Source organism: Lithobates pipiens, unplaced genomic scaffold, assembly GCF_037356315.1.
Source record: "Lithobates pipiens isolate NorthernLeopardFrog02 unplaced genomic scaffold, aLitPip1_a1.2 Scaffold_27, whole genome shotgun sequence".
Taxonomy (NCBI): domain Eukaryota; kingdom Metazoa; phylum Chordata; class Amphibia; order Anura; family Ranidae; genus Lithobates; species Lithobates pipiens.
Window position 1 is genome coordinate 19,578,492 of NW_027507788.1, and position 24,920 is coordinate 19,603,411.

General features: G+C 43.7%; 1 protein-coding gene and 1 long non-coding RNA gene across 3 annotated transcripts in view; one reads left to right on the forward strand and one right to left on the reverse strand.

The window, feature by feature from the left end:
- The window catches only part of IGLON5 (IgLON family member 5), a 766,795-nt gene that overhangs the window by 232,610 nt on the left and 509,265 nt on the right, over positions 1-24,920 (reverse strand). For both annotated transcript variants that reach the window (XM_077456585.1, XM_077456584.1), the window contains exon 4: positions 8,190-8,309. In XM_077456585.1, coding sequence (XP_077312711.1) covers positions 8,190-8,309 — 120 coding nt within the window. The remainder of the gene's footprint in view (positions 1-8,189; positions 8,310-24,920) is intronic.
- LOC143933634 (uncharacterized) overlaps positions 18,579-24,920 on the forward strand; it is a 35,212-nt gene continuing 28,870 nt past the window's right edge. Inside the window, exon 1 of the long non-coding RNA XR_013263131.1 lies at positions 18,579-18,838. This is a non-coding gene — a long non-coding RNA (uncharacterized LOC143933634). The remainder of the gene's footprint in view (positions 18,839-24,920) is intronic.

Below are 24,920 nucleotides of genomic sequence, written 5' to 3' on the forward strand. Positions count from 1 at the left end.
ATGTCAGAGCAGCCAGGGTGGTATGTCCATCTACCATGTGCATTAGCAGCAGGATAGGGGCGCAGTTACACATTTTATCCCTGGGTGTTGTATGGCCCTGTCCCGGCACAGCCCGGACTGTGTGTTAATGTCTTCCCCATTACAAAGAAAGAAAATGAAATTGTTAGCTGGACATATTTTTTGAGCCCAACCACTCCATATATTAAAACTATAAGTCCCCTATTAATTAGACTGGCATATCTTTCATCGGCGAAGACGTTTTCATTAGCTTAGTTAGCCAGAAGAGCGTTCTCACCAGACTTGTGGATGATCTATTGTAGGAGAGATCAATCTTAAAGGATGAGAAAAATTGAGAGTTCTCATCTCCCTAAAATCTTGGTGAAAATCGGATGAAAGGCTCCGGAGTCAATGGGGAAGGAGAAATAAAGGTAGATCTGGTCATTTTAAAGCATGCAGTGAGCTTTAAATTGTTCCTGAGGGTCATCTATCCTTGACCTGTCCTTCTGCCAAAAAATGAACCATTATGAGTCCCATTATTAAACTTTTTCTTTATATTATTTTACAGAAATTAAAAAAAAAAAACAGACAGAGAACAGGATCCGCTCCCTGTAGTTACCGTAAGATCTGTAGTTTGTTTGATGATATATATTTTCTTATTTTAGGTTGGCTGCAGGGGTCTCTGGTTCGTGAAGGTCGGAATGGTGAAGGGTATACGGTATATGGTGTGGAACAGGTTGGGCCTATGCAGGAATGGGTTCCTTCCCTATCTGGAAATTATGGGCTATCGGTCATTGGGCTGCATTGGGCAAGAAGGTGGTAATAGTTGTCCCTGAGCTGGTGGGATCATGGCTATGGGCCAGGATGCCGAAATGGTGGTGGTACAGCCGATGCGATAGAATACCTTTCTTCATGAACCTCAGACATAGCAGTCAGTATATATATGGTAAAAGTTGTTATATATATATATATATATATATATATATATACACACACACATACACACACACATATACAGTATATATATATATATATATATATATATATATATTTAAAATGGAAGTTAATTTATAGAGTTTATTATGGTTGTTAATAAAGGGCCCATACAGCCATTTAATCCAGAAGGTGTGGCATGTGTTTATTAGAGATGGTAAGGGGAAGAATGGAAGGGTTGGGGGTAACAGGTGGGGCAAACGATACATCAGCCATACACCAGTCAAAAATTAAAATTAAAATAAGATAAAAAAAATTTGTAAATTAGATGCAAATTTTTAAAGTCAATGGAGGAGGGGAAATTAAGGCGATTTTGGTCATTTTTAAGCATGCAATTGGCTTTACACCTTGGCACCGTCCGTATGCATATATGCGGCCTCTCTGCGGGTGGGCCTTGATGACGAGCGGCTGCATATATGTGTTTACAACTTACTGTGCTAAGAGCACACTCCCAGCACGGTAGCTGGCAGGAATCGGTGAGCCCCTGATGCGTACTTTGCGATCGGGAGCTTTCCGATCATGTGACCGCTATGACAGCCAATCACAGCAGTCAAAAGCCTCGAGTACCCGCTTCCTGGCTTTTAGAACTCTTAGCCCTTGTACACACGGTCGGAGATTCCGACAACCAAATCCGTCGGATTTTGTCCTTCGGTTTTTGTCCGATGGATTTTGTCCGAAACTGTTGCATACACACGGTCGGACAAAGTTGTCAGAAAATCCGACGTGATGACGTTATTTCGTTACGACGGGACTATGTTCACGCCAGTAGCCAATAGCTTTGGTGTAGGAATTTGATCTGAGCATGCATGGCACTTTGTCCGATCGGAATTCTCTACACATGATCGGAGTATGTGCGATCAGAGCATTTTGTTGGAAAATATTTCCAGCAAGTTGGAACAGTTGGTCCGATGGATATTCAGATGGAAACAGTCCGATGGAGACCACACACAGTCGGAATATCCAACAAAACGCTCCGATCAGACACATTCCGACGGAATCTTCGACCGTGTGTACAAGGGCTAAAAGGGAATGGGAGGTGGTCTTGCAAATAGGTTAAAGGATAAATTCACCTTTGGGAACTAGTTACATGTTCCACCCGTTTTATAGGGTGGAACATGTAACATGTTCTCAATGCTGCAGTTTCTGCCTGATCTCTGCACTCCCTATGACAGCAGCACGGGGAGAAGTTCCCCATACTAGCTGTCACTTTTTAATTTAAAAACAGCATACCCGTACGGGGCTCCGCTCTCACAGCCACGTCATTTATACACAGAGCTCTGTGTATAAATGAACTACAAGTCCCGTACCTCCTCCACCTAAAACTGTAATTCGGCCACTCTATCAGGTCATCGCCTTGTACCTATTCCCCCTCCCTTTAGAATGTAAGCTCCATGAGCAAGGCCATCCTATTCCTTCTGTATTGAACTGTATTGTAATCGAACCTGTGTCTCCCTTTGTATTGTAAAGCACTGTACAAACTGCTGTCACTATAAAATTCCTGAATACTAATAATAATAATAATACCAATAAAGACAAATGACAGACCACTGCTACACCATCCTATCCATTTACACAGACCATGAAGCATTAATATGCAAAATTGAGACTGGGTAAATTGTATTCAAATGCCGCGTACACACGACCGGTTTTCCCGTCGGAATAAACTCCGAAGGTTTTTCCGACGGAGTTTCGCTGAAACTGTCTTGCGTACACACGATCACACCAAAGTCCAATCGTTAAGAACACGGTGATGTACAACACGTACGCCAGGACTAGAAAAAGGAAGTTCAATATCCAGTAGCCTATAGCTTCCATCTTGTACTTGCATCAGAGCATGCGTCGTTTTTTTGTCCGTCAGAAAACAGCATACAGACGAGCGGTTCTCCCGATAGGAATTGGTTCCGTCGGAAATATTTAAAACATGTTCTATTTCTAGGTCCGTCAGAATTTTCGTTAAAAAAAAAGTCAGCTGAAGCCCACACACGATTGGAATATAGGATGAAACGCTTCCATCTGACTTTTTCTGTCGGACATTCCACTCGCGTGTACGCGGCATAAAATGTAGAAAGTATTTTATAAAGGTCTATGCATTAGATCAAAAAAGGAGAAAGAGAAGAAATTCCCATAGAGGGACAGTTTCTCTAAATAAAGGACAGTTGTTGTCTATTCGATATTTACACCAATGATTCCCCCCCCCCCCCCCCCCCCCCAAAAAATAAAATAAAAATAAAAATAAAATAAATAAATACACATTTAAAAAGAAACAAAAACACCCCCTAAATATAGTAAAAATAAATTGCTGGTTTTCCCCAAACTTAACCTGCAAAGTTTCCAATTTGGTTACATTTTGATACAAATCGATTTTGCCAAAGCAACTCATCCCTAATCATTCCTTAAACAGTTACAATTTTCTCAGTTGAAAAATAGTAAACTTATTCAGTACACAAGGTGATACCAGATAATACTGATCCGCTGTTTCCAGGCATAGGACATATGGATGCATATTGTATACAGTCATTTGATTTTTGGGTATGACCAGTGAACCCGATCAGTGTGCTGTACAGCAAGCACTGAAATGGCTCTTGAAGTATAGCTGAAGCCAAAACCTTTTATTTATTTTTATTACCATATGTATCCCTGTTAGGGAGATTTCCCTTCACTTCCTGTAAGGGCAGGAAGTAAAGGAAAATCTCTCCTGTGAGGACACAGATAAAAACACATTTTTTTATCAGCGTGAGAAAGGGGTTAGTTAGAACTGCTAACCATGATTTTGTTTCTGTCTGCTTCTTCTTGTACTAGTGACAACCCCATATCTACAGGGAACCCACAGGTATGATATACACAAGCTGGACCAATGTAACTATGTAAAAATATCCATACCTGGAATTCTTCTTTAATTAATTCCCACTCTGTACACAACTGAAATCCCCTGTAGCCAGAATCCACTGACCACTTCACAGGGCCACTGGGTGTGTGTTTCCTGAATTCTATGCTGTGTAATTTGCATATCGGCTTCCTGCCTTACCAATCACATCCTAATGTCTAAACGCTGTGCTTAATTTCTTTGGTGGCTGTCCCTCTTAGTTCTGACATTTTTATAACAGGCTTTCTGTATGGGAAAGACAATAAGAAGTCAGCAGTGGGCGTGTTTGGGAATCCCTCTCCTGCATCACAAGTTTGGGTTCCCAGATTACCAGAGTACCGGCAAAACAGGGAATGGGTTGGATGACTGATGGCCTAGACAAATGCTTGGATGATTAGTAATGAGCAGGCAGTCTTTGCTCTCTAGATGCATCTGAAAGGTAAATACTTTTAAGTACTTTTAAGATATGCATAAGATAAGTAAAAATGTTGTCTAATAAGGAAATGGCTGAAAATCTAGCTCTGCTAATTATTTCTGGCAATGTGCGTCTATGAAAGATCTTAGCACTAAAAATTTCCAACAAATAAAGAATTAAATAAAGAATAAAAAAAAAAAAAAAAAATAATTTCCAACAGTACCTTGATCAGGGCAAAGTGAAAGGCCCCCTTTCCTCCTTCCTTTCATACATGCCTTATGTTCCCTGCTGCTCCATTTGCCTGGTACTTCCATGTAAATATTACCGGGCATGGGACCTTCTACGTCTGTTTTTCGATGATGCAACACTTGACGTCTAAGTGGTAGATCACCAGACGCCAACCTTGTCACATACGGAAGTGATGGGAAGGAAATGAGTCCTGTGTTGGAGCACAGGCCAACGTGAATCTTACACAAGGCTATTTACTCAGGCAGGTCATTGGGGTGATGGTGAAGCTCAAGAAAGGCATGCATTGGAGGGAGGGAGGTGGTGGGGAATCAAGAGAACCTTTCATTATGCTCTGATTAGGCATTTTTTATTTAAGGGTGTGCAAGCGCAACTCAACTGCTCTCTGGCATCTACGTCTTCAAGCAAAGTCCAAAATGTGAACAGTCATGTTAACAGTCCCTGGTTACCATCCTTAAATTCAAACCCAACAACCTTCTTTCTTGCAATATATCATCAATTTTTTCTTCAGGATGTATGCAACCCTTAATCAATCAGACCAATTTTTTGTCATGCTTGGAAATTTCTAGAATTCATGTTGTAGACCACCTGCCTGGTTCTTCTCAATAATTCCTAACGCCTATCAAATCCTGTCCCATCCATTTAGTGCTAGTGGTGCACAAAATCCCGTGCTTATCTAAATCTGCTGCGTATTAGGAAAGGAAAAAAAAAAAATCTGAAACATATAGCGGATCTTGTATGGCTAATATCCCGTACGAGAAGAGATCACAGCTGCAGGCAGTCAGCATTTTGCTACAATGCTAACCATATTGTACACAAAACAATATCCTGTTTTAATCCAGAATCCAGATGTGAACACAATATGCCATTGCTTTACAACGTTCACATGTGCTCTGTGTCTTCACAATGGGGCCGCACATGCTGAGCGCACAGCTATAAGTCACTTTGCTTTGTAAAATCTATGATGCATTTGTTGCATTTGAATAATAATTTCAAAGGAGGCTTTTGTGTAATGAATCAATAGAACACTTCAAAGAACACGTGACTATTGGACATGATCATCATACAATTCTTTTACACTCTATACATGGAACACTATAACTCCAACATGACCGACCACTGGACATGATCATAATACAATTCTATTACACTCTATACATAGAACACTACACCACCAACATGACCCACCACTGGACATGATCACCATACAATTCTATTACACTCTATACATAGAACACTACACCACCAACATGACCCACCACTGGACATGATCACCATACAATTCTATTACACTCTATACATAGAACACTACACCACCAACATGACCCACCACTGGACATGATCACCATACAATTCTATTACACTCTATACATAGAACACTACACCCCCCAACATGACCGACCACTGGACATGATCACCATACAATTCTATTATACTCTATACATAGAACACTACACCCCCCAACATGACCCACCACTGGACATGATCATAATACAATTCTATTATACTCTATACATAGAACACTACACACCCCAATATGACCCACCACTGGACACGATCATAATACAATTCTATTACACTCCATACATAGAACACTACACTCTCCAACATGACCCACCACTGGACACGATCATCATACATTTCTAATACACTCCATACATAGGACACTACACCCCCAACATGACTACCACTAGATATGATCATAATATGATTCTATTACACTCAACAATGCACCTCCAACATGACCCACCACTAGACACGATCATAATACAATTCTATTACACTCTATACATAGAACACTACACCCCCAATATGACCAACCACTGGACATGATCACCATACAATTCTATTACACTCTATACATAGAACACTACACCCCCAACATGACCAACCACTGGACATGATCATAATAGAATTCTATTACACTGCATACATAGAACACTACACCTCCAACATGACTCACTACTGGACACGATCATCATACAAATCTATTACACTCCATACATAGAACACTACACCTCCAACATGACCAACCACTGAACATGATCAGAATACAATTCTATTACACTCTATACATAGAACACTACGCTTCCCAACATGACCCACTACTGAACATGATCATAATACAATTCTATTACACTCTTTACATAGAACACTACAACCCCAACATGACGACCAATGGGCATGATCATAATATGATTCTATTACACTCAACAATGCACCTCCAACATGACCCACCACTGGACATGGTCATAATACAATTCTATTACATTCTATACATAGAACACTACACATCAAACATGGCCCACCATTGGACATGATCATAATACAATTCTATTACACTCAACAATGCACCTCCAACATGACCCACCACTGGACATGATCAGAATACAATTCTACTACACTCTATACATAGAACACTACGCTTCCCAATATGACCCACCACTGAACATGATCATAATACAATTCTATTACACTCCATACATAGAACACTACACCTCCAACATGACTAACCACTGGACATGATCATAATACAATTCGATTACACTGCCTACTTACTCTTCTTAGCCCACGTACACACGGTCGGAGATTTTGCCAACCAAATCCGTCGGATTTTGTCCGTCGGATTTAGTCCGACGGATTGTGTCCGAAACTGTTGCATACACACGGTCGGACTAAGTTGTCGAAAAAATCCGATCTTTCAGAACGTGATGAGGTAATTTCGTTAGGATGAGACTACATTCAGGCTAGTAGCCAATAGCTTTTATGTAGGAATTTGATCTGAGCATGCGTGGCACTTGGTCCGATCAAAATTCGCTACACATGATCGGAGTATGTCCGATTGAACCAGTTGGTCGGGAAATATTTCCAACATGTTGGAAAATTGGGTCCGACGGAATCAGTCCGATACAGACCACACACAGTCAGATTATCCGATGACACGGTCCGATAGGACGCATTCTGACGGATTCTCCGACCGTGTGTACAAGGCTTTAGTAAAGTTCTCAAATGTAGGCTGTAACTATTGCTAGCACAACCCAACCAAATGGAAGTTGGCTTTGGTGGTGAATTTTGAGACACTTAAATCTTTGCTGAAGATACTGTGTGACTCAGAATAAGAGCCTCGACTTTCCTATATAATCTATTTTTGGGGATGCGCATCCCAATTATGCTTAATCCCTGCTCGCACAGCTGTATCCTAATTTTAATTGTCATTTATAACCTTTAAAAACTAAAGGTCTAGTTTACATCAATGCTTATTGTGCCTGCAATGGTTAACCTACTACATTATGCTATAGTCTTATTAAATGTGATAATTGTTTTTATTTGTGCTGTGCTTTGCATTTTTTGTCTCCATGGATACCTTAGATTAAAGTTCAAAGGAAGCACATTTTTTATTTCGAAAGCTTACAAAGGACGTTTTTATCTGTTTTCGGTCTTTGCTCATGCACAGGCATACCTGCATAAATACGGGTATGGGACTTGTACTGATGCTCACGGTAAATGTTTTGGTGAGATTGGGTTTTAAGATACCTGACAATCTGGTGCCATTTTTTTTTAATACTTGGGATATATATTGGACTTTAGAAGGACTTTTATCGGACTTTATTTCCCTCTTAAATGAAGTCACTATTTTACATGATCAAACTAGAGATAAGTACAGGATGCCCTTACCTCTGAGCTGCCTCCATGTCACGGTTGGCTCCGGTTTTCCCACCGCTAGACACATAAGGTTAACGTTGCTCCCCTCGTTTATGGTGATGCTGGCCGAGATGTTGACGATTTTGGCTGGAACTAAAGAAAGAAAAAAGAAGAAAATAGAGAATCAAAATAAATGTTTTTTTTAGAAAAACAAAGAAATGAACAATCATTTCACCAGTAGAGGTGCAGGAATTGATTGATAGTTTGTTGCCAATTGAAAATGGTATTTATAGCTGTAGTGCCGGCTCCTGAAGAGCACGCGCTATGTGTTTTTTTCTATTTAAAGTTCCTAAAGCCATAGTTGGGTTTTTGGGTTAATTATACCAAATTATGGTTTCAGTGCCAGTCTAGCTAGATTGCACTGGGTTCTGTTGGCCACTGGTGTCGCTGTCGCCACTGGCAAGTGTGAGAATGCATTTTAGCTAGGCGTATTGAGTGCCATTCTTTCTCGGAACCAGCCCAGTGGGAGTATCATCTTGCTGTGCATTCTGGGAGAGGGTACTTAAGGTACTGACATCACATGCTTCTGGGTTCCGGTCCAGAAGATTTTTCTGTCTGCTTGGTCCTGGTCCTCCTGACCAGCACCCATGGCCCTCATGGCCTGGGGTGTGGATCCTTGCAATTTCAAGTCTCGGGGCTGGCTAGACCAAGGCAAAGTAACTGGGAGGAGGATTTAAAGGTGGTCCGGTGCCGTCTCATCTGTGGAAAGGCCCAGCAACTGGAGGAGCACCCAGGGGAGGACTCTTCGGGAGAAGGCCACGCATAAGGCTGGCTTCTCAGAAGGAGCCTGGAGGCTCAGTTGAAAGACACTAAATGAATCTACACTCATACGGTATCGCCGGACCGGCTACGAGATACTGGTACTGTATGATAGCTCTCTAAATTTATCTACGTCCTTCAGGTTACATTCAAGTCTGTGGCAGAGACTTTATTCACAAGTGTTCTACATTCAAGTCTGTGGCAGAGACTTTGTTTTACTTAAACACTCTATCGGCTGCTAGGCCTGGTGAGAGGAGGTCTGTCCGGTAGCTGTGAGAATCCAGTTGTGAGCGGTAATTCTCTGGATTTCTATAGTGAGAGACTTCCTATCTTTTGCAGTTCCAAGAGTACCTGAACTTCATACCCAACCTTCTACCTTTTCTTTGAGAGACTGTTTTGTCTACTTGTCAAATAAAAAAAGTGGATCCAGTGTCAGTTTCTGCAATTCTTTGGGCCATCTACCTCGGGAAACCCCTAGACTCACACGAGGTCAAGAAGGTAACGGTAAGCCCAATACAACCAGCCGCTCCTTCTGCGGTCAGTGCTACATAGCTAAAATGCCATTCGCAGTCAAACAATTGCCAACATACACAAGCTGTTTTAATTTATATTAATACTGTAATTCGCAGTAAGTAGTAATTGTAAATTTTACAAAATAACTTCCAGACCCCCAATCAAATTAGAATACTGAAAATTACCGTATATACTCGAGTATAAGCCGAGATTTTCAGCCTCTTTTTTGAGGCTGAAAGTGCCCCCCTCGGCTTATACTCGAGTCATCGCTGTCTGCCCGCTCGATCAGCGTGTCGAGCAGACAGACAGCGGCCATTCTATAATTCAAAAGCCGCGCCTCCGGCTCCGCCTTCGCCTGTGATAGGCGGAACACTGAATTTCCCAGCAGCCTGTGTTCCGCCTATCACGGACATCGTATCATCCTCGTACTACGGACGAGGATGATACGATGTCCGTGATAGGCGGAACACAGGCTGCTGGGAAATTCAGTGTTCCGCCTATCACAGGCGAAGGCGGAGGCGCGGCTTTTGAATTTTACAATGGCCGCCGAGGCGCTGACGAAGAGGGCACGGGACGGAGGCAAGGCACGGCACGGGACGGGACGGGACGGAGGCAAGGCAAGGCACGACACGGGACGGAGGCAAGGCACGGCACGGGACGGAGGCAAGGAGGCAAGGCACGGGACGGAGGCTCGGGACAAAGGCTCGGGACACAGGTAGGCTGGACACACACACACACACACACACACACACACACACACACACACACACACACACACACACACACACACACACACACACACACGGATGGAGACACACACACACACAGGGATGGATGGATACACACACACACAGGGATGGATGGATGGATGGAGACACACACACACAGGGATGGATGGATGGAGACACACACACACAGGGATGGATGGATGGATGGATGGAGACACACACACACAGGGATGGATGGATGGATGGACACACACACACACAGGGATGGATGGACGGACACACAGGGATGGACGGACACACAGGGATGGACGGACACACAGGGATGGACGGACACACACACAGGGATGGACAGGCATGTCTCACCCTCGGCTTATACACGAGTCAATAAGTTTGCCAGTTTTTTTGGGGGTAAATTGGGGGCCTCGGCTTATATTCGGGTCGGCCTATACTCGAGTATATACGGTATGTCATATTTCCCCAAATTTAATTTGCCACAAAGACATCCCTTGATATCAATTACGGCTATTTTAATCATTTAAAGCTGAACTCCGGGATAAGCAGAAATTGTCTAAATCTTTTCATGATGTGTATTCTTCCTGTAATCCTGGAGTGCTTTGTGTATTTCTTCCAGATCTGTGCAGTAATTCACCGTGAAACCTTTCCTCCCTGTAATAAAGACCGCTCGCTGCTGTTCTCTCTCCTTGTCCAGGGTGACTGGTCTTGTCAGCTGTAGTTTTCTGCAGGAAGCCTGTAGTGGGTGGGGCCTGCTGGGCCCCTCCCACAGCTTTGCTCTCTGCAGAGGCCATGTACAGCACAGTAATGAGGTCACTGCTACTTTTACAAAGTAATATTTGTGTTTGCAAAAGGTGTACTCAAAGAAGATTTATATCCTTGTGATTATTGAGAAATGTTTTCAGAGGACAATTTTTGAGCTCAGACTTCAGCTTTAAGAACAAAGTGCAGACGTCCATAACAACCAATCAGAAGCCATCTTTTACTGCATTATAAATTGATGATACGTTGAAGTGGATTATATGCAGTGGTGTCACTAGGGGGTGGCTCCTGGGGCTATAGCCCTGAATCTGGGGCCCATAGCCCTGAGTCTCCACAGGGGTCCCCAACCACTGGGCTGCGGCCTCTCTGCTGATGCCAGGCCGCATGACAGAGCCAGAGGGCCGACAGGCAGCACGGGAGAGCTGGAGAGCGGACAGGCAGCATGACAGAGCCGGAGAACAGGCGGGCAGCATGACAGAGCAGGAGAGCCAGCCGGCAGGCAGCACGGGAAAGCTTGAGAGTGGGCGAGAGAGCAGAGAGATGACATCATCTCTCACTGCCTGCCCTGCATCACCACTGTTATATGGTTTTATAGGACATCATAGGTAATCGCATCATTAAAAACAATTAATTAATGATGCGATTACCTATGATGTTCTATATAATATAACCATATGGTCAGTACATATTGATGTTACTGTTAAATATTTTGTTACTATGAACAATTTTCCTTGACTGGCAATTTATTCTATACTTTATGTTTTTATAGATATTAACACTCTATCTATAACCATATACCCAGGGGCGGACTGACCATTGGGGCACTCGGGCACTGCCCGAGGGCCCCATGCCACTAGGGGGCCCCATCAGGGTTGCCAGCCTCAATAAAACCAGGGGCAGTATGTAAAAATCTGTGTTTTTTTAAAAAATCCCAAGATTATAGCTGCCCTACCTCTCCAGTACCTTTTCAGTGTGTGTATGTGTATTCTGTGTGCGTCTGTGTGTGTATACTGTATGTGTGTGTATACTATGTGGCCCCATAAGCTCCTATTGCCTGGGGCCCCCATAATCTTCTATTGTCCGGGGGCCCCATAATCTCCTATTGCCCGGGGGCCCCATGAGTTGTCAGTCCGCCCCTGCGATATAACCCTGAAGAAGAGGGCTAACGCTTTAACTCGAAACACGTTGGGTTTATACTTTGTCTATGTGTGTCCACCAGGCAGAGACAGTGGTTTTATATATATATATATATATATATATATATATATGGTTTATATGTGATGTATCTAGGTTTGTACTCACACCCTCTGTAGTCTTACCACTACACATTGTAAATTTCCTGTGATTGATATTTTTTTATATCCAACTTTTATTTTTATTTTTTTTGGAGCTCCTGCCCTATAAAGTCCCACTAGAGGAACAAATTTATTTGTAACATGTATATTATTTATGCCCAAGCGTATGACTTTCTTTACTTCACTGCTATCGGCTCTAGCCCCAGATCTTTTGTAGACCCAGCAACGTCCCTGATTATATGTATGGATTAGGAATTAGAAGGTAAACCCCATGTACAGTAGAACTAAGTGCACCTGCACTATAGAACCCCACAAGGCATGAGTATAACTGCAGTGAGCGTTGTGGTGCGCTACATTGCCAAAAATAGTTCAAATGAATTTCATTTGTGTATTAGGGGCCTATTAAAACAGGAAGGGCTGCTACAGAGAAACACTCCTCAATGCACAAACTCGCCTGCGTTAATGCCCACAAGGGGTCATAAATGTGGAAACAGCCACTGGGTGTTAATAATTGCCCCATAGAATAATATAGCTGAGCAGGACAATAGAGACTTGCTAAAAGTATGCTAAGTGGCAGCTGGAAAAGAAAAATTTTGGGATGTATAAAGAGAAAGCAAGCTAAAAACGACACACTAATATAATGATTAAAATTGCTCAAAGATCACTTAATCTCTAGAGTTGTAGCAAACTATTCCTTAGAAAAAGGTCACAGGTAAACTGGTGAGAGCCATAGGGTACATGTACCAATGCAAATTACTTCTTTTTAAAAATTGACCATTTCTGGTCCATGACGTCACCCAAGATCCCTGGTTGGTTTGTTTTGTTATTTTGCAGCAGTGTGATTGGCCAACATTGTTGAGTGGTGGGTGGTCGCCGCAGTGTGGAAAGGACCTCATACTCCATATTTGGTCCCCATGAGGATGTTTTGGGATGGGGGTTTGTTGGGGGGGACTTATCAGCACCTGAAAGCCACCTTTACAGTAAGTAATCGTTAATGTTTACAGACACTAGACATTCGTTTTGGTCCGAATCTAAATTTGGACAAATTGTTGGTTATTCAGGGATTTGGATGTAACCCAATTTCTGAATAACAACCGTAACGCATTTCGTTAAAATTTATTTTGTTTCATTTTCTAATGAATTCCAAATTTTCAGAATGATTCAAATTAGAATTTGTCGAAAATTTATTGACCGATCCGAAATCTGTGTCAAAAATAGCTGTTTGTTAAGGAGCGGGCAACAAGCGATGATGATCTTCAGCTGTCAGTGGGCTTCCCCACTGACAGCTGAATGTAAACATAATAATGCCGGCAATGAAAAATAAAGAAGATAAACAGTGTGCCCCCCCCCCCCCAATCCATACCAGGCCCTTCGGGTCTGGTATGGACTTTAAGGGGAACCCCATGCAAAAATAAACCCCCTCCCCCAAAAAACCATCCCTCACCAAACCCTTATACGAGTATACAGGTCAGGAAAGGGGGGGAGCAAGTGATCCTCCCCCGAACCATACCAGGCCACATGCCCTCAACATGAGGGGGTGCTTTGGAGTATGGGGGCTCCCCCCTCAAAGCACCTTGTCCCCATGTTGATATGGACAAAGGCCTCTTCCCCACAACCCTTACTGATGGTTGTGGGGGTCTGCAGGCAGGGGGGCTTAAAGGAAGCCCCCTTTAAGATGGATGTATGTATGTGTATGTATCCATGTGAGTTAGCGACTTCAGATTTTAAACTTCTTGGGGGCAGGGACTGATGTGAATGTACAATATATGTGTTAAGCGCTGCATAAAATTTGACAGCACTATATAACACCTGTAACAAAAAAAAACAAAAAAAAAGAATTATATATATACATATATATATATATATATATACACAGCATATATGAAGACTAGTAATGGTCAATGAGATATACAGTTGTGCTCAAAAGTTTGCATACCCTGGCGGAAATTGTGACATTTTGGCATTAATTTGGCATTAATAGTCTTTTGTTTAAGGATAGTGATCGCATGAAGCCATTTATTATCACATCGTTTTTTTTGGATCCTTTTTAAATCATAATGAAAACAGAAATCACCCAAAATGGCCTTAATAAAAAGTTTACATACCCTGGAATGTTGGTGTCAGGTCACCTGAGACAGGGTGACAGATGCACTCCGTAGGAGTCGGAAGTGCACCGCTAGGTAGTGGACCTTAGGACTGACTGCTGCGGATTGTACCCAGGGAGATTCAGGACACAGATCTACAGGATCACTAACACAGATCCCAATGGGAGCTAGAGCATAGATTCTCCAGGGCACGGAGTCTAAGAGCCAGCGGGTGTTCGCCAGAGCCTCCAGTGGTGAGGATGGACTTCGCTGCAGTCTGGCTCCAGGTCGCGGCCCCTAGGGTCTCACAGATCACACTCACAGTAGACTACAGGAGAAGGAAGCAGCAGTCTGGAACAACAAGGATAGTAAGGGGATACAGCAGAGGTCAGGGCAACTAGCAGACAGGAACAACAGAGTACACGCCAAAGGTTCAGGGTCACAGGCAGACAGGGATGGTCGGAGACATGCAAAAGGTGAAGGTCGCAAGCAGACAGGAATCATAGAGAGCACACCAAGGTCAGTAACAGAGACAAACAAAGAGCACACGGCAAGCAGGAAACAGGAAGCCAAACACACAATGGTACACAATGGTTGATCAGCACCGCTGGCTTGCAGTGCACAGGTTAATATAGGGTTCCCTGATAGGGCCTGGGGTGGAGCCATGCTTAGAGGAGAGGTTATAAAAACCACCAGGTGGAAGTGGCTGGCCTCTTAGAACACATGAGGGGAGGTAAGCAAACATAGTAAGATCACTGCATAACCATGACAGTTGGCCTTGGTACAGACACAGAAGGTGGCACACACAGGTTAAAATGTCAATTAACGGTTAATTTTCCACATGTGTGGCTTTTTAAATCACAATTAGTGTCTGTGTATAGATGGTCAATGAGTTTTTTAGCTCTCACATGGATGCACTAAGCAGGCTATACACTGAGCCACGAAGAGCAGAAAAGAACAGTCAACAGATCTGCATAACAAGGCAATCAAACTTTACAAAGATGGAAAAGGATATCAAAAAAGATATCCAAAGCCTTGAATATGCCAGTCAGTACTGTTCAATCACTTAATATGATGTGGAAAATATGGGGAACTTTTGATACCAAGCCAAGGTCAGATAGATCAAGAAAGATTTCAGCAACAACTGCTGCAGGAGTTTTTCGGGATACAAAGAAAAACCCACAGGTAACCGGATGGAGGGGATGAGTCTACGCAATAGGCAAAGAAGGTAATGGGATCCACTGACTACTGATCCTATCTTTGCGTCCATTGTTATGTCTGAATCAAAAATGACTCAGAGACTTTTGGCTTTAGTGCTGGGGGTGATGGGTTATCCGAGGATGGTGAGCGGTATGAACATCGTGCCTGGGTTTTTGTTTTGATTTGTATGGAGGAAGAGGAGTTCTGTTTTGGATCAGTTGAGTTTGAGTATATATATATATATATATATATATATATATATATATATATATATATATATATATATATATATATAACTAGTAGTGATCAATGAGATTGATATATAAAGACCAGTAATGGTCAATGAGATAAAACGACTAGTAATAAAACATGAGACAATGTTTCCTTTTACATGACTTTATAAGGTCATATATACAGAAAGAATATATTACCCTTGTAAAACACTCAATATATGAGTTTTATTGGTATTATGTACCTCTCTGGGGTGGCAAACAAACAAAGCAATTTTTCTTTTTAACAGCTCTGTATAACTACAATTACTTATATTGCCATTTGTATGATCATCTGTGGGTAATATAGGAGACATAAAAACTAGGGTAAGTGCCATTCTGTGATCAAGTTAAATATTAAATGTGATGTTGTTTCTCATAGCTGGTTAATTCATGGCCTTCAATTGCAGAAGCCGTAAAACAATGATTTATATGCAGCACATGCCTTAAGTGAACAGTAAGAAAGCATGTGCTCACAAGCAAAATGGCAAAGGAGAGGGGCTTCAGACAGACAGCTGGCACCGCCGGGTACCATATAAATGATGTAGGCTGGGTGCAGAGGCTGGCTTTTCTACAGTGAATGGTAAAAGATCAACCAAACAAAAAAAAAGTTTCCAGTGCGCTGTGAGATTCCACTAACCATCGCTGTGAAAATATTTTTTTGATGGATGATCTCTGATATATTATAAGCCATACGAAATTCCATGTCACAGCTTGTGCAAAGGCATATATTATAGGCCAAGATTGGCGTTTTGCCAGAGCTGAGCCGGTCCTCCCGGCAGTGGAAGGGTGGAACATAAAAGACATTAAAGCCTGGTCTTGTTGCCCATGGGGTTAGTTCCTTGTTCGGAGGCGAGCGGCCTTTCAGCGTCATTTTATGAGCGGTCTGGCTCTCCCCTGGGATTCATAATTGCTCCCCGGTAATGAGAGCCGAGCTCAGTGTTAATCCCTCAGCACTTAAACTTTGGGCCTGTGGTTATGGCAGAGCCCGGCTGGCTTCATGATGTCATGCCGCAGACTGAGAGGCTGTGGGAGAACTTCTGCTGCTGATTTTCGTTCTGTCCGTCAGAACAAAGAAAGACTTCTATCTATTTATATTAATAAAAAAAGAAAAAAAAAACACAGAGCAGAACTCCAGCTACCCCCCCCCCCCCCCCCCAGGAACAAAATACTGTATTTATTGGCGTATAACACTCACTTTTTCACCATGAAAATTGGGTGCAAATATCACGTGCGTGTTATACACCAATACTTCCATGTTAGCTGCCTCGGAGGGGACAGGGAGGGGGGGCGGGACGAGCGCCATCAGATTACATACAGTGAGTATCTCCTCTTTACTTAGCGGCCTCTGTAATAGGAAGTCTCGTCTCCTGGGCTGCCATTGGACCACTGTTCTGTCTATCATAGGAGATTCTCTCTGTATGTAATCTGTCGACATTCATCCCACCCCCCCTCCCTGTCCCCTCTAGGTTGCAGATGGGCATTGATCAGGCTGCACTGATAGCAATGGTGAAGCTGCTGCATTGTAGGCAATGGTGAGGCTGCTGCATTGATAGCAATAGTGAGGCTGCTGCATTGATGACAATGGTGAGGCTGCTGCATTGATGGCAATGGTGAGGCTGCTGCATTGTAGGCAATGGTGAGGCTGCTACATTGATGAGGCTAGATTGATGGAACTTGTGAGGCTGCAGATGGGCATTGATCAGGCTGCATTAATGGCAATGGTGAGGCTCCCTGTCCCCTCTAGGTTGCAGATGGGCATTGATCAAGCTGCACTGATGACAATGGTGAAGCTGCTGCATTGTAGGCAATGGTGAAGCTGCTGCATTGTAGGCAATGATGAGGCTGCTGCATTGATGGCAATGGTGAGGCTGCTGCATTGTAGGCAATGGTGAGGCTGCTGCATTGATGAGGCTAGATTGATGGAACTTGTGAGGCTGCAGATGGGCATTGATCAGGCTGCATTAATGGCAATGGTGAGGCTGCAGATGGGCACTGACCCTTATTTTGCTTCAAAGTTCCTTATTTAAAATTTAAGTTTTTCTCCTGAAACTTCCCTCTTAAAATGAATGTGCATGTTATACGCCTGTCCCTGTACGCCGATAAATATAGTACCAATGAATAGCCCATGAAAAGAGAACATAACAAAAACAGCTTGTGTTGCAATATTCGAGATTTCCTCTGCAGTGCTTTTTTTCTATCACTAGATGTGCTCAGTCTGTGGGGCCAGCATCATTCAACCTGTTTCCTTGGAGCCCAGGTTGTCCTCGACACAACCCTAAAGCCTGTGATTGGACAGTAAAAAAGAAGTAGCATAGTGATAAGCTCATCTCTTTGCCACTCTGATTTCTCCTCCTATTAGCATTCTTCTTGTCAGCACATGGACTGATTGGCTCTTGTACTGCTTTTCCTTGCACACTCTCCAGCCCTGCTGTACACAGATCACGTGAGACTGATACCAATTTAAATTCAGATGCTTACATTTACAATGTATTAATAAGAGAACTGCATTATTTGTGTCTTTTATTCCTGCCTGGAGTTCAGCTTTAAACTCTAGCTAAATATACATTGAAAATACATGCACATGAACCGTCCTACGTGTCCATATATTGATAATGCAGTTCATCTGCTTTTGTGATTTACCCTTTGTATTCAGGAGGGTGACGCCACTGATCAGAGCCTGTGTTCCTGCAGCTTTCCACCACCTCCATCCTGCTCGTTGGACTATTTGTGGGCATCGCTGCACAAGACAGGTCTACCAGAGTTTTCTCTCCCTTCCGGAAGGGTTAATAACCCTCCCTTCAGTCCCAGTGCCCAAAGCATGTTAGAATGGCAGAACTAAACAAGCATTAGAGCCTGTTTAGCTCAGTAACATACAGTATACAGGTTTTTCTTTGTATCCCAAACAGTTCCTGTGGCAGTTGTGGCTGAAATCTTTCTTGATCTACCCGACCTTGGCTTGGTATCAAGAGATCCCCAAATTTTCCACTTCTTATTACGGTAAGTGATTGAACAGTACAGACTGGCATATTTAAGGCTTTAGATAGCGTTTTATATCCTTTTCCATCTTTGTAAAGCTTCATTACCTTGTTATGCAGGTCTTTTGACTGTTCTTTTCTACCTCCTCATGGCTCAGTGTCTAGCCTGCTAAGTGCATCCATGTGAGAGCTAACAAACTCATTGGCTATTTATACACAGACACTAATTGTGATTTAAAAAGCCAAAAATGTGGGAAATTAACCTTTAATTGCCATTTTAACCCGTGTGTGCCACCGTCTGTGTCTGTACCAAGGCCAAACATTCCAGGGTATGTAAACTTTTTATTAGGACCATTTGGGTGATTTATGCTATCTTTATGATTTAAAAAGGATCCAAGAAAGCTACGTGATAATAAATGAATTCATATGATTGCTATCCTTAAATAAAAGACAGTTTTTTGGCATGATCAGTCATATTTTCAATATCAATGCCAAAATTCACAATTTCTGCCAGGGTATGCAAACTTTTGAGCACAACTGTATATATAGTGTTTTAACTCACTGTCTTGTCTCCGGATTCTGCACCTGTGTTGTCACCTAGTCACATGGGTTCCCCATAGAGTCTAAATCCTCAGTGATGCATTTCACCACTCCTGGCTTGCTCATAAGGATAAGAAAAGTCTTTGCCTATCCTTATGAGCAAGCCAGGAGTAGTGAAAGGGTAGGGGAAGTCTTTATCTACCCTTGTGAGCAAGCCAGGAGTGGTGGAAGGATAGGGGAAGTGTTCCCCTATTCGTGGGAGCAAGTCGGGAGTGGTAGAACAATAAGGGAAGTCTTTGCCTAACCCTTGGGAGCAAGCCAGGAGTGGTGAAAAGATAGAAGCATTCGCCTATGCTTGTGAGCAAGTCATGAGTGGTGAAATGATTATTATTATTAATATACAGGATTTATATAGCGCTAACGGTTTACACAGCACTTTACAATATAAAAGGAGACAATACAGTTATAATACAATAAAATGCAAGAGGATTAAGAGGGTCCAGGAGTGGTGGATAGACTTTCCCTATCCTTCCACCGCTCCTGGCTTGCTCACAAGGATAGGCGAAGACTTCCCCTACCACACGCAGAATCAGGCCCCGAACGTTACAACCCTGGCAAACTGACTACACTAAAAATCTCAAGAGACATTGTTGTATATAAATCCATCATCTGAAAATGGAAAGAGTATGGCACAACTGCAAACCTACCAAGACATGGCCGTCCACGTAAACTGACAGGCCGGGCAAGAAGAGCATTCATCAGAGAAGCAGCCAAGAGGTCCATGGTAACTCTGGAGGAGCTGCAGAGATCCACAGCTCAGATGGGAGAATCTGTCCACAGGACAACTATTAGCCCCTGTACACACGGTCGGACATTCTGCCAACCAAATCCATTGGATTGTGTCCGACGGATTGTGTCCGAAACTGTTGCATACACACGGTCGGACCAAGTTGTCGGAAAATCTGATCGTTCAGAACGTGATGACGTAATTTCGTTACGACGGGACTACGTTCAGGCTAGTAGCCAATAGCTTTGATGTAGGAATTTGATCTGAGCATGCGTGACACTTTGTCCGATCAAAATTCTCTACATATGATCGGAGTATGTCCGATCGAACCAGTTTGTCGGAAAATATTTACAACAAGTTGGAAAATTGGGTCCGACGATTATTCCGACGGAAACAGTCCGATGCAGACCACACACAGTCGGATTATCCGACAAAACGGTCCGATAGGACACATTCCGTCAGAATCTCCGATCGTGTGTACAAGGGTTAAGTCGTGCTCTCCACAAATCTGACCTTTATGGAAGAGTGACAAGAAGAAAGACATAGTTGAAAGAAAGCCATAAGAAGGCCTGTTTGCAGTTTGCGAAAAGCCATGTGGAGGACACAGCAAACATGTGGTAGAAGGTGCTCTGGTTAGATGAGACCAAAATTTTACTTTTTGGCTTAAAAGCAAAGCGCTATGTGTGGTGGAAAACTAAGGCCACGTACACACGGGCGGACTGTCTGGCCAACTAAGTCCGTCAGACAATCCGACAGACAGTCCGTCCTACTTTTGAATGAACGGACTTGACCACACACGATGAACAGACAGTCCGCTGAAAGCTTGCGCGATGACGTGTACAGCACGTACGACGGGACTAGAAATACGACGTCCAATACACTGCAATGCAACCTTCGGCCGTGTAAATCCTTTCTGAGGATGCGCCATACTTAGTCCGTCCAACTTGCCTACTCTCGAGCGGACTGTCCACTGAAACCAAAGTTGGACGGACAATATTACGGAAATTTCGAAAGACTTAGTCCGCCAGACTGTCCGCTGAAAAAGTCCGCTGAAGCCCACACACGAGCGGACTGTCCGCTGAAACACGTTTCAGCGGACCAAGTCCGTCAGACAGTCCGCCCGTGTGTATGCGGCTTAACACTGCACATCACTCTGAACACACCATCCCCACTGTGAAACATGGTGGTGGCAGCATCATGTTGTGGGGATGCTTTTCTTCAGCAGGGACAGGGAAGCTGGTCAGAGTTGATGGGAATATGGATGGACAATCTTAGAAAAAAAAACTGATTTTCTGCTGATTTTTTTCCTTCAGATTTACCAAAACCATATAATATGACATCAAACCTTAGGAGTTTCAATGTGTCTGCGCTCAGGTAGGCCCTTCCACTACATGGTTTTGGTAAATCTGAAGACAAAAATCAACAGAAAATCTGATAGTGTGTATGGGGCTTAAAGAGGAGGTTCATTTTCCAGCAGGACAACGAACCTAAACATACAGCCAGATCTACAATGGAATGGTTCAGATCAAAGCAAATTCATGTTAGAATGGCCCAATCAAAGTCCAGACCTAAATCCAATTGAGAATCTGTGGCAAGACTTGAAAATTACAGTTCGCAGACGCTCTCCATCCAATCTGACAGAGCTTGAGCTATTTTGCAATAAAGAATGGGCAAAAATGTCCCTCTCTAGATGTGCAAAGCTGGTAGAGACATCCCCAAAAAGACTTACAGCTGTAATTGCAGTGAAAGGAGGTTCTACAAAGTATTGACTCTGGGGGGGCGCTATACAAATGCCCCCCACACTTTTCACATATTTATTTGTAAAAAAAATTGAAAATCATTTACATTTTCCTTCCACTTCACAATTATGTGCCAATTTATGTTGGTCTATCACATAAAATCCCAATAAAATACATTTAAGTTTTTGGCTGTAATATGACAAAATGCTGAAATTTTCAAGGGGTATAAATATGTTTTTTAAGGCACTGTAAGGATAATGCCGCGTACACACGAGCGGACTGTATGGCGTACTTAGTCCGTCGAAACACATTTCAGCGGACAATCCGCTCGTGTGTGGGCTTCAGCGGAATTTTTCAGCGTGCAGTCCGGCGTACTAAGTATTTCGTTTTTTTCTAAATTCTGTCCGTCAGACTTTGGTTTCAGCGGACAATCCGCTCGTCAGTAGGCTAGTTCGACGGACTAAGAATGGCGCATGCCCAGAAAGGATTTACACGGCGGAAGGGTGCTTTGCTGTGTCTTGGACTTCCTATTTCTAGTCCCGTCGTACGTGCTGTACACGTCATCGCGCAAGCTTTCGACGGACTGTTTGGGTATCCGTGTGTGGTCAAGTCCGTTCAGTGGAAAGTACGACGGACTGTCCGTCGGATTGTATGACGAACTAAGTATGCCATACAGTCCGCTCGTGTGTACGCGGCATAAGGGGCGCTGGGGGCTGCATACAGGTCTTTTGAATGCATTCTTTGCATTATAATAAAACACTTCTACCTTTACAACCACTTTTACCGTCAAACTTTCCAAAGTGCAAAGCTCTCTCCCCAAGCGGATGCTGTGCCCGGGTTACCCCTTTAAGCTTGGCCCACAAACACTAAACCATTATATTTGCAGGTCGAGTTAAATTGTTAGTTGACAGTTTAACGAGGTGAGGTACGGAGCGGAAACTACGCAATTATGTCCACATGACAAAGGAATCACGCAATGTAATTGGAGGAAAATTTCAGCAGGAATCAAACTGCTGACATCTTTGTAAAGTTTTCGATGTTTGTTTTGGTTCGGTTAACCCCCCCTCCCCCCTCTTTGTTGGTTTCTGCTGAATTGGGCCCTCCGCTCAGAATTGCGATTTCCATTCCAAAAAACCACCGTCAGGCTGTAATTATCCCCCGTCCCACAATAGCAAGGCTTTCACAGGCCTGACAATGCCGCTGATTGTGAGAAGTGGGGGGGGAGGCTGCAAGTTTCCTGACTGACAGCTCCTCTCGCACAAATCCAGATGGGGCCCCTCACAGGCACACAATGACAGCCATTATGAAACCGGCCGAATCAAAAGCTGTCCCGCAATTGGCCACAGTGCTTCCATTTTGCACATGTCACTGCAGCATAAGTGACGAGCAGGGGAGGGGGAGGGGACCGCGGAGCTCATAAAGGGACTGCAACTGTTAACTGTTATGGTGACACTTTCCCTTCGATTTGCTGATTGACGTAATGGCTACTTGAAGCCAAAAAGATCTGGGAGGGTTCTTGACCCGATACTTCACGTTAAAGGATTTGTGCAAGCAATAAAATCGCTAAATAAATCAAAGATGACAGCCTGATATCATGTCCGCTCAGTGAGCACTTTACTAGAAGCGTCATTTATGCAAAGGTAAAACTTGTGTGGCTACACTTCAATGGACGTCAATATACTTCAGTAGGTACATTGGGCTTTTTGCTCAGAACAAGTCTAGTTTAATGTGACTAACTACTACTAGCTAGTCTAGACCAGTACTTCTTAACCAGGGTGCTATCTGAGTTCCCCCAAGGTGCCATGAGCAACGGACCCAGTTGGCCCTGGATCAGCATCATGAGTTGGCATGTTACGAGCAGCGGGGATGCCAGCGCCATAACAACCAATGAAGCTCTAAGACCAGAATGCACAGCGTAATGATGGTGGCCACCAGCTTGCCTGCACCATGGTAATGCATGACTCAGGAGGCATGTAAGGCCATGCCCAACATTCAGGGGAGAATGGAAATCTGCCTCTTCCAGACCTTCTCCTACCCTCTGCCACACTGCTGGAGCCAAAAAGTAGAGCTATTGTGTGAAGAAAGGACTATGTGATTGGGGGACTTTGATGGGAGGGCTGTGTGATGGGGGGGCCTGATGGGGGAACTATGTGGTGGAGGACTATGATGTTAAGAGAGAACTTTGCTGTGAATGGGGACCTCTAATATGTCGGAACCTCTGCTGTGACAGGGGGACCTCTGATATGAAGGGGGGGTCTACTGATGTACAGAGGGATCTCTGACATGATGGGGGATTCACTGATGTAAAGAGGGACCTCACATGATGGGAGAATTCTGATGTGTAAGGGGAACTCCGATGTGAAGGAGGGACCTCTGACATGATGGGGAGATCGCTGATGTGAAGGAGGATGCTCTGGTGTGAAGGGAGGCATCTGATGTGATGGAGGACTCTGATGTGAAGGGGAGACTCTAACATGGAGGGAGAACTCTGATGTGAGGGGAGGACCTCCGATGTGTTGAGGGGGCCGCTGATGTGAAGAGGGGACTTTGATATGATGATGGGACCTCTAGTGTTAAGGGGGGCTTCTGATGTGAAGAGGGGACTTTGATATGATGATGGGACCTCTAGTGTTAAGGGGGGCTTCTGATGTAATGGGGGGGGGACTTTGATGAGAAAGGGGGACTCTGATGTGAACAGGGGACTTTGATATAATGATGGAACCTCTAGTGTAAAGGGGGCTTCTGATGTGGTGGGAGGGGGGGGGGCACTGATGTGAAGGGAGAGCTCTGATGTGAAGAGGGGACTTTGATATGAGGATGTGACCTCTAGTGTGAAAGGGGGCTTCAGATGTGATGGGGGACTTTGCTAAGAAGGGGGACTCTGGTGTGAAGAGGGGACTTTGATATGATGATGGGACCTCTGGTGTGAAGGGGGGCTTCTAATGTTATGAGGGAGGGGGGTGGGGCTCTGATGTGAAGGGAGAGCTCTGATGTGAAGATGTGCCTTTGATATGACGATGAGACCTCTAGTGAGAATG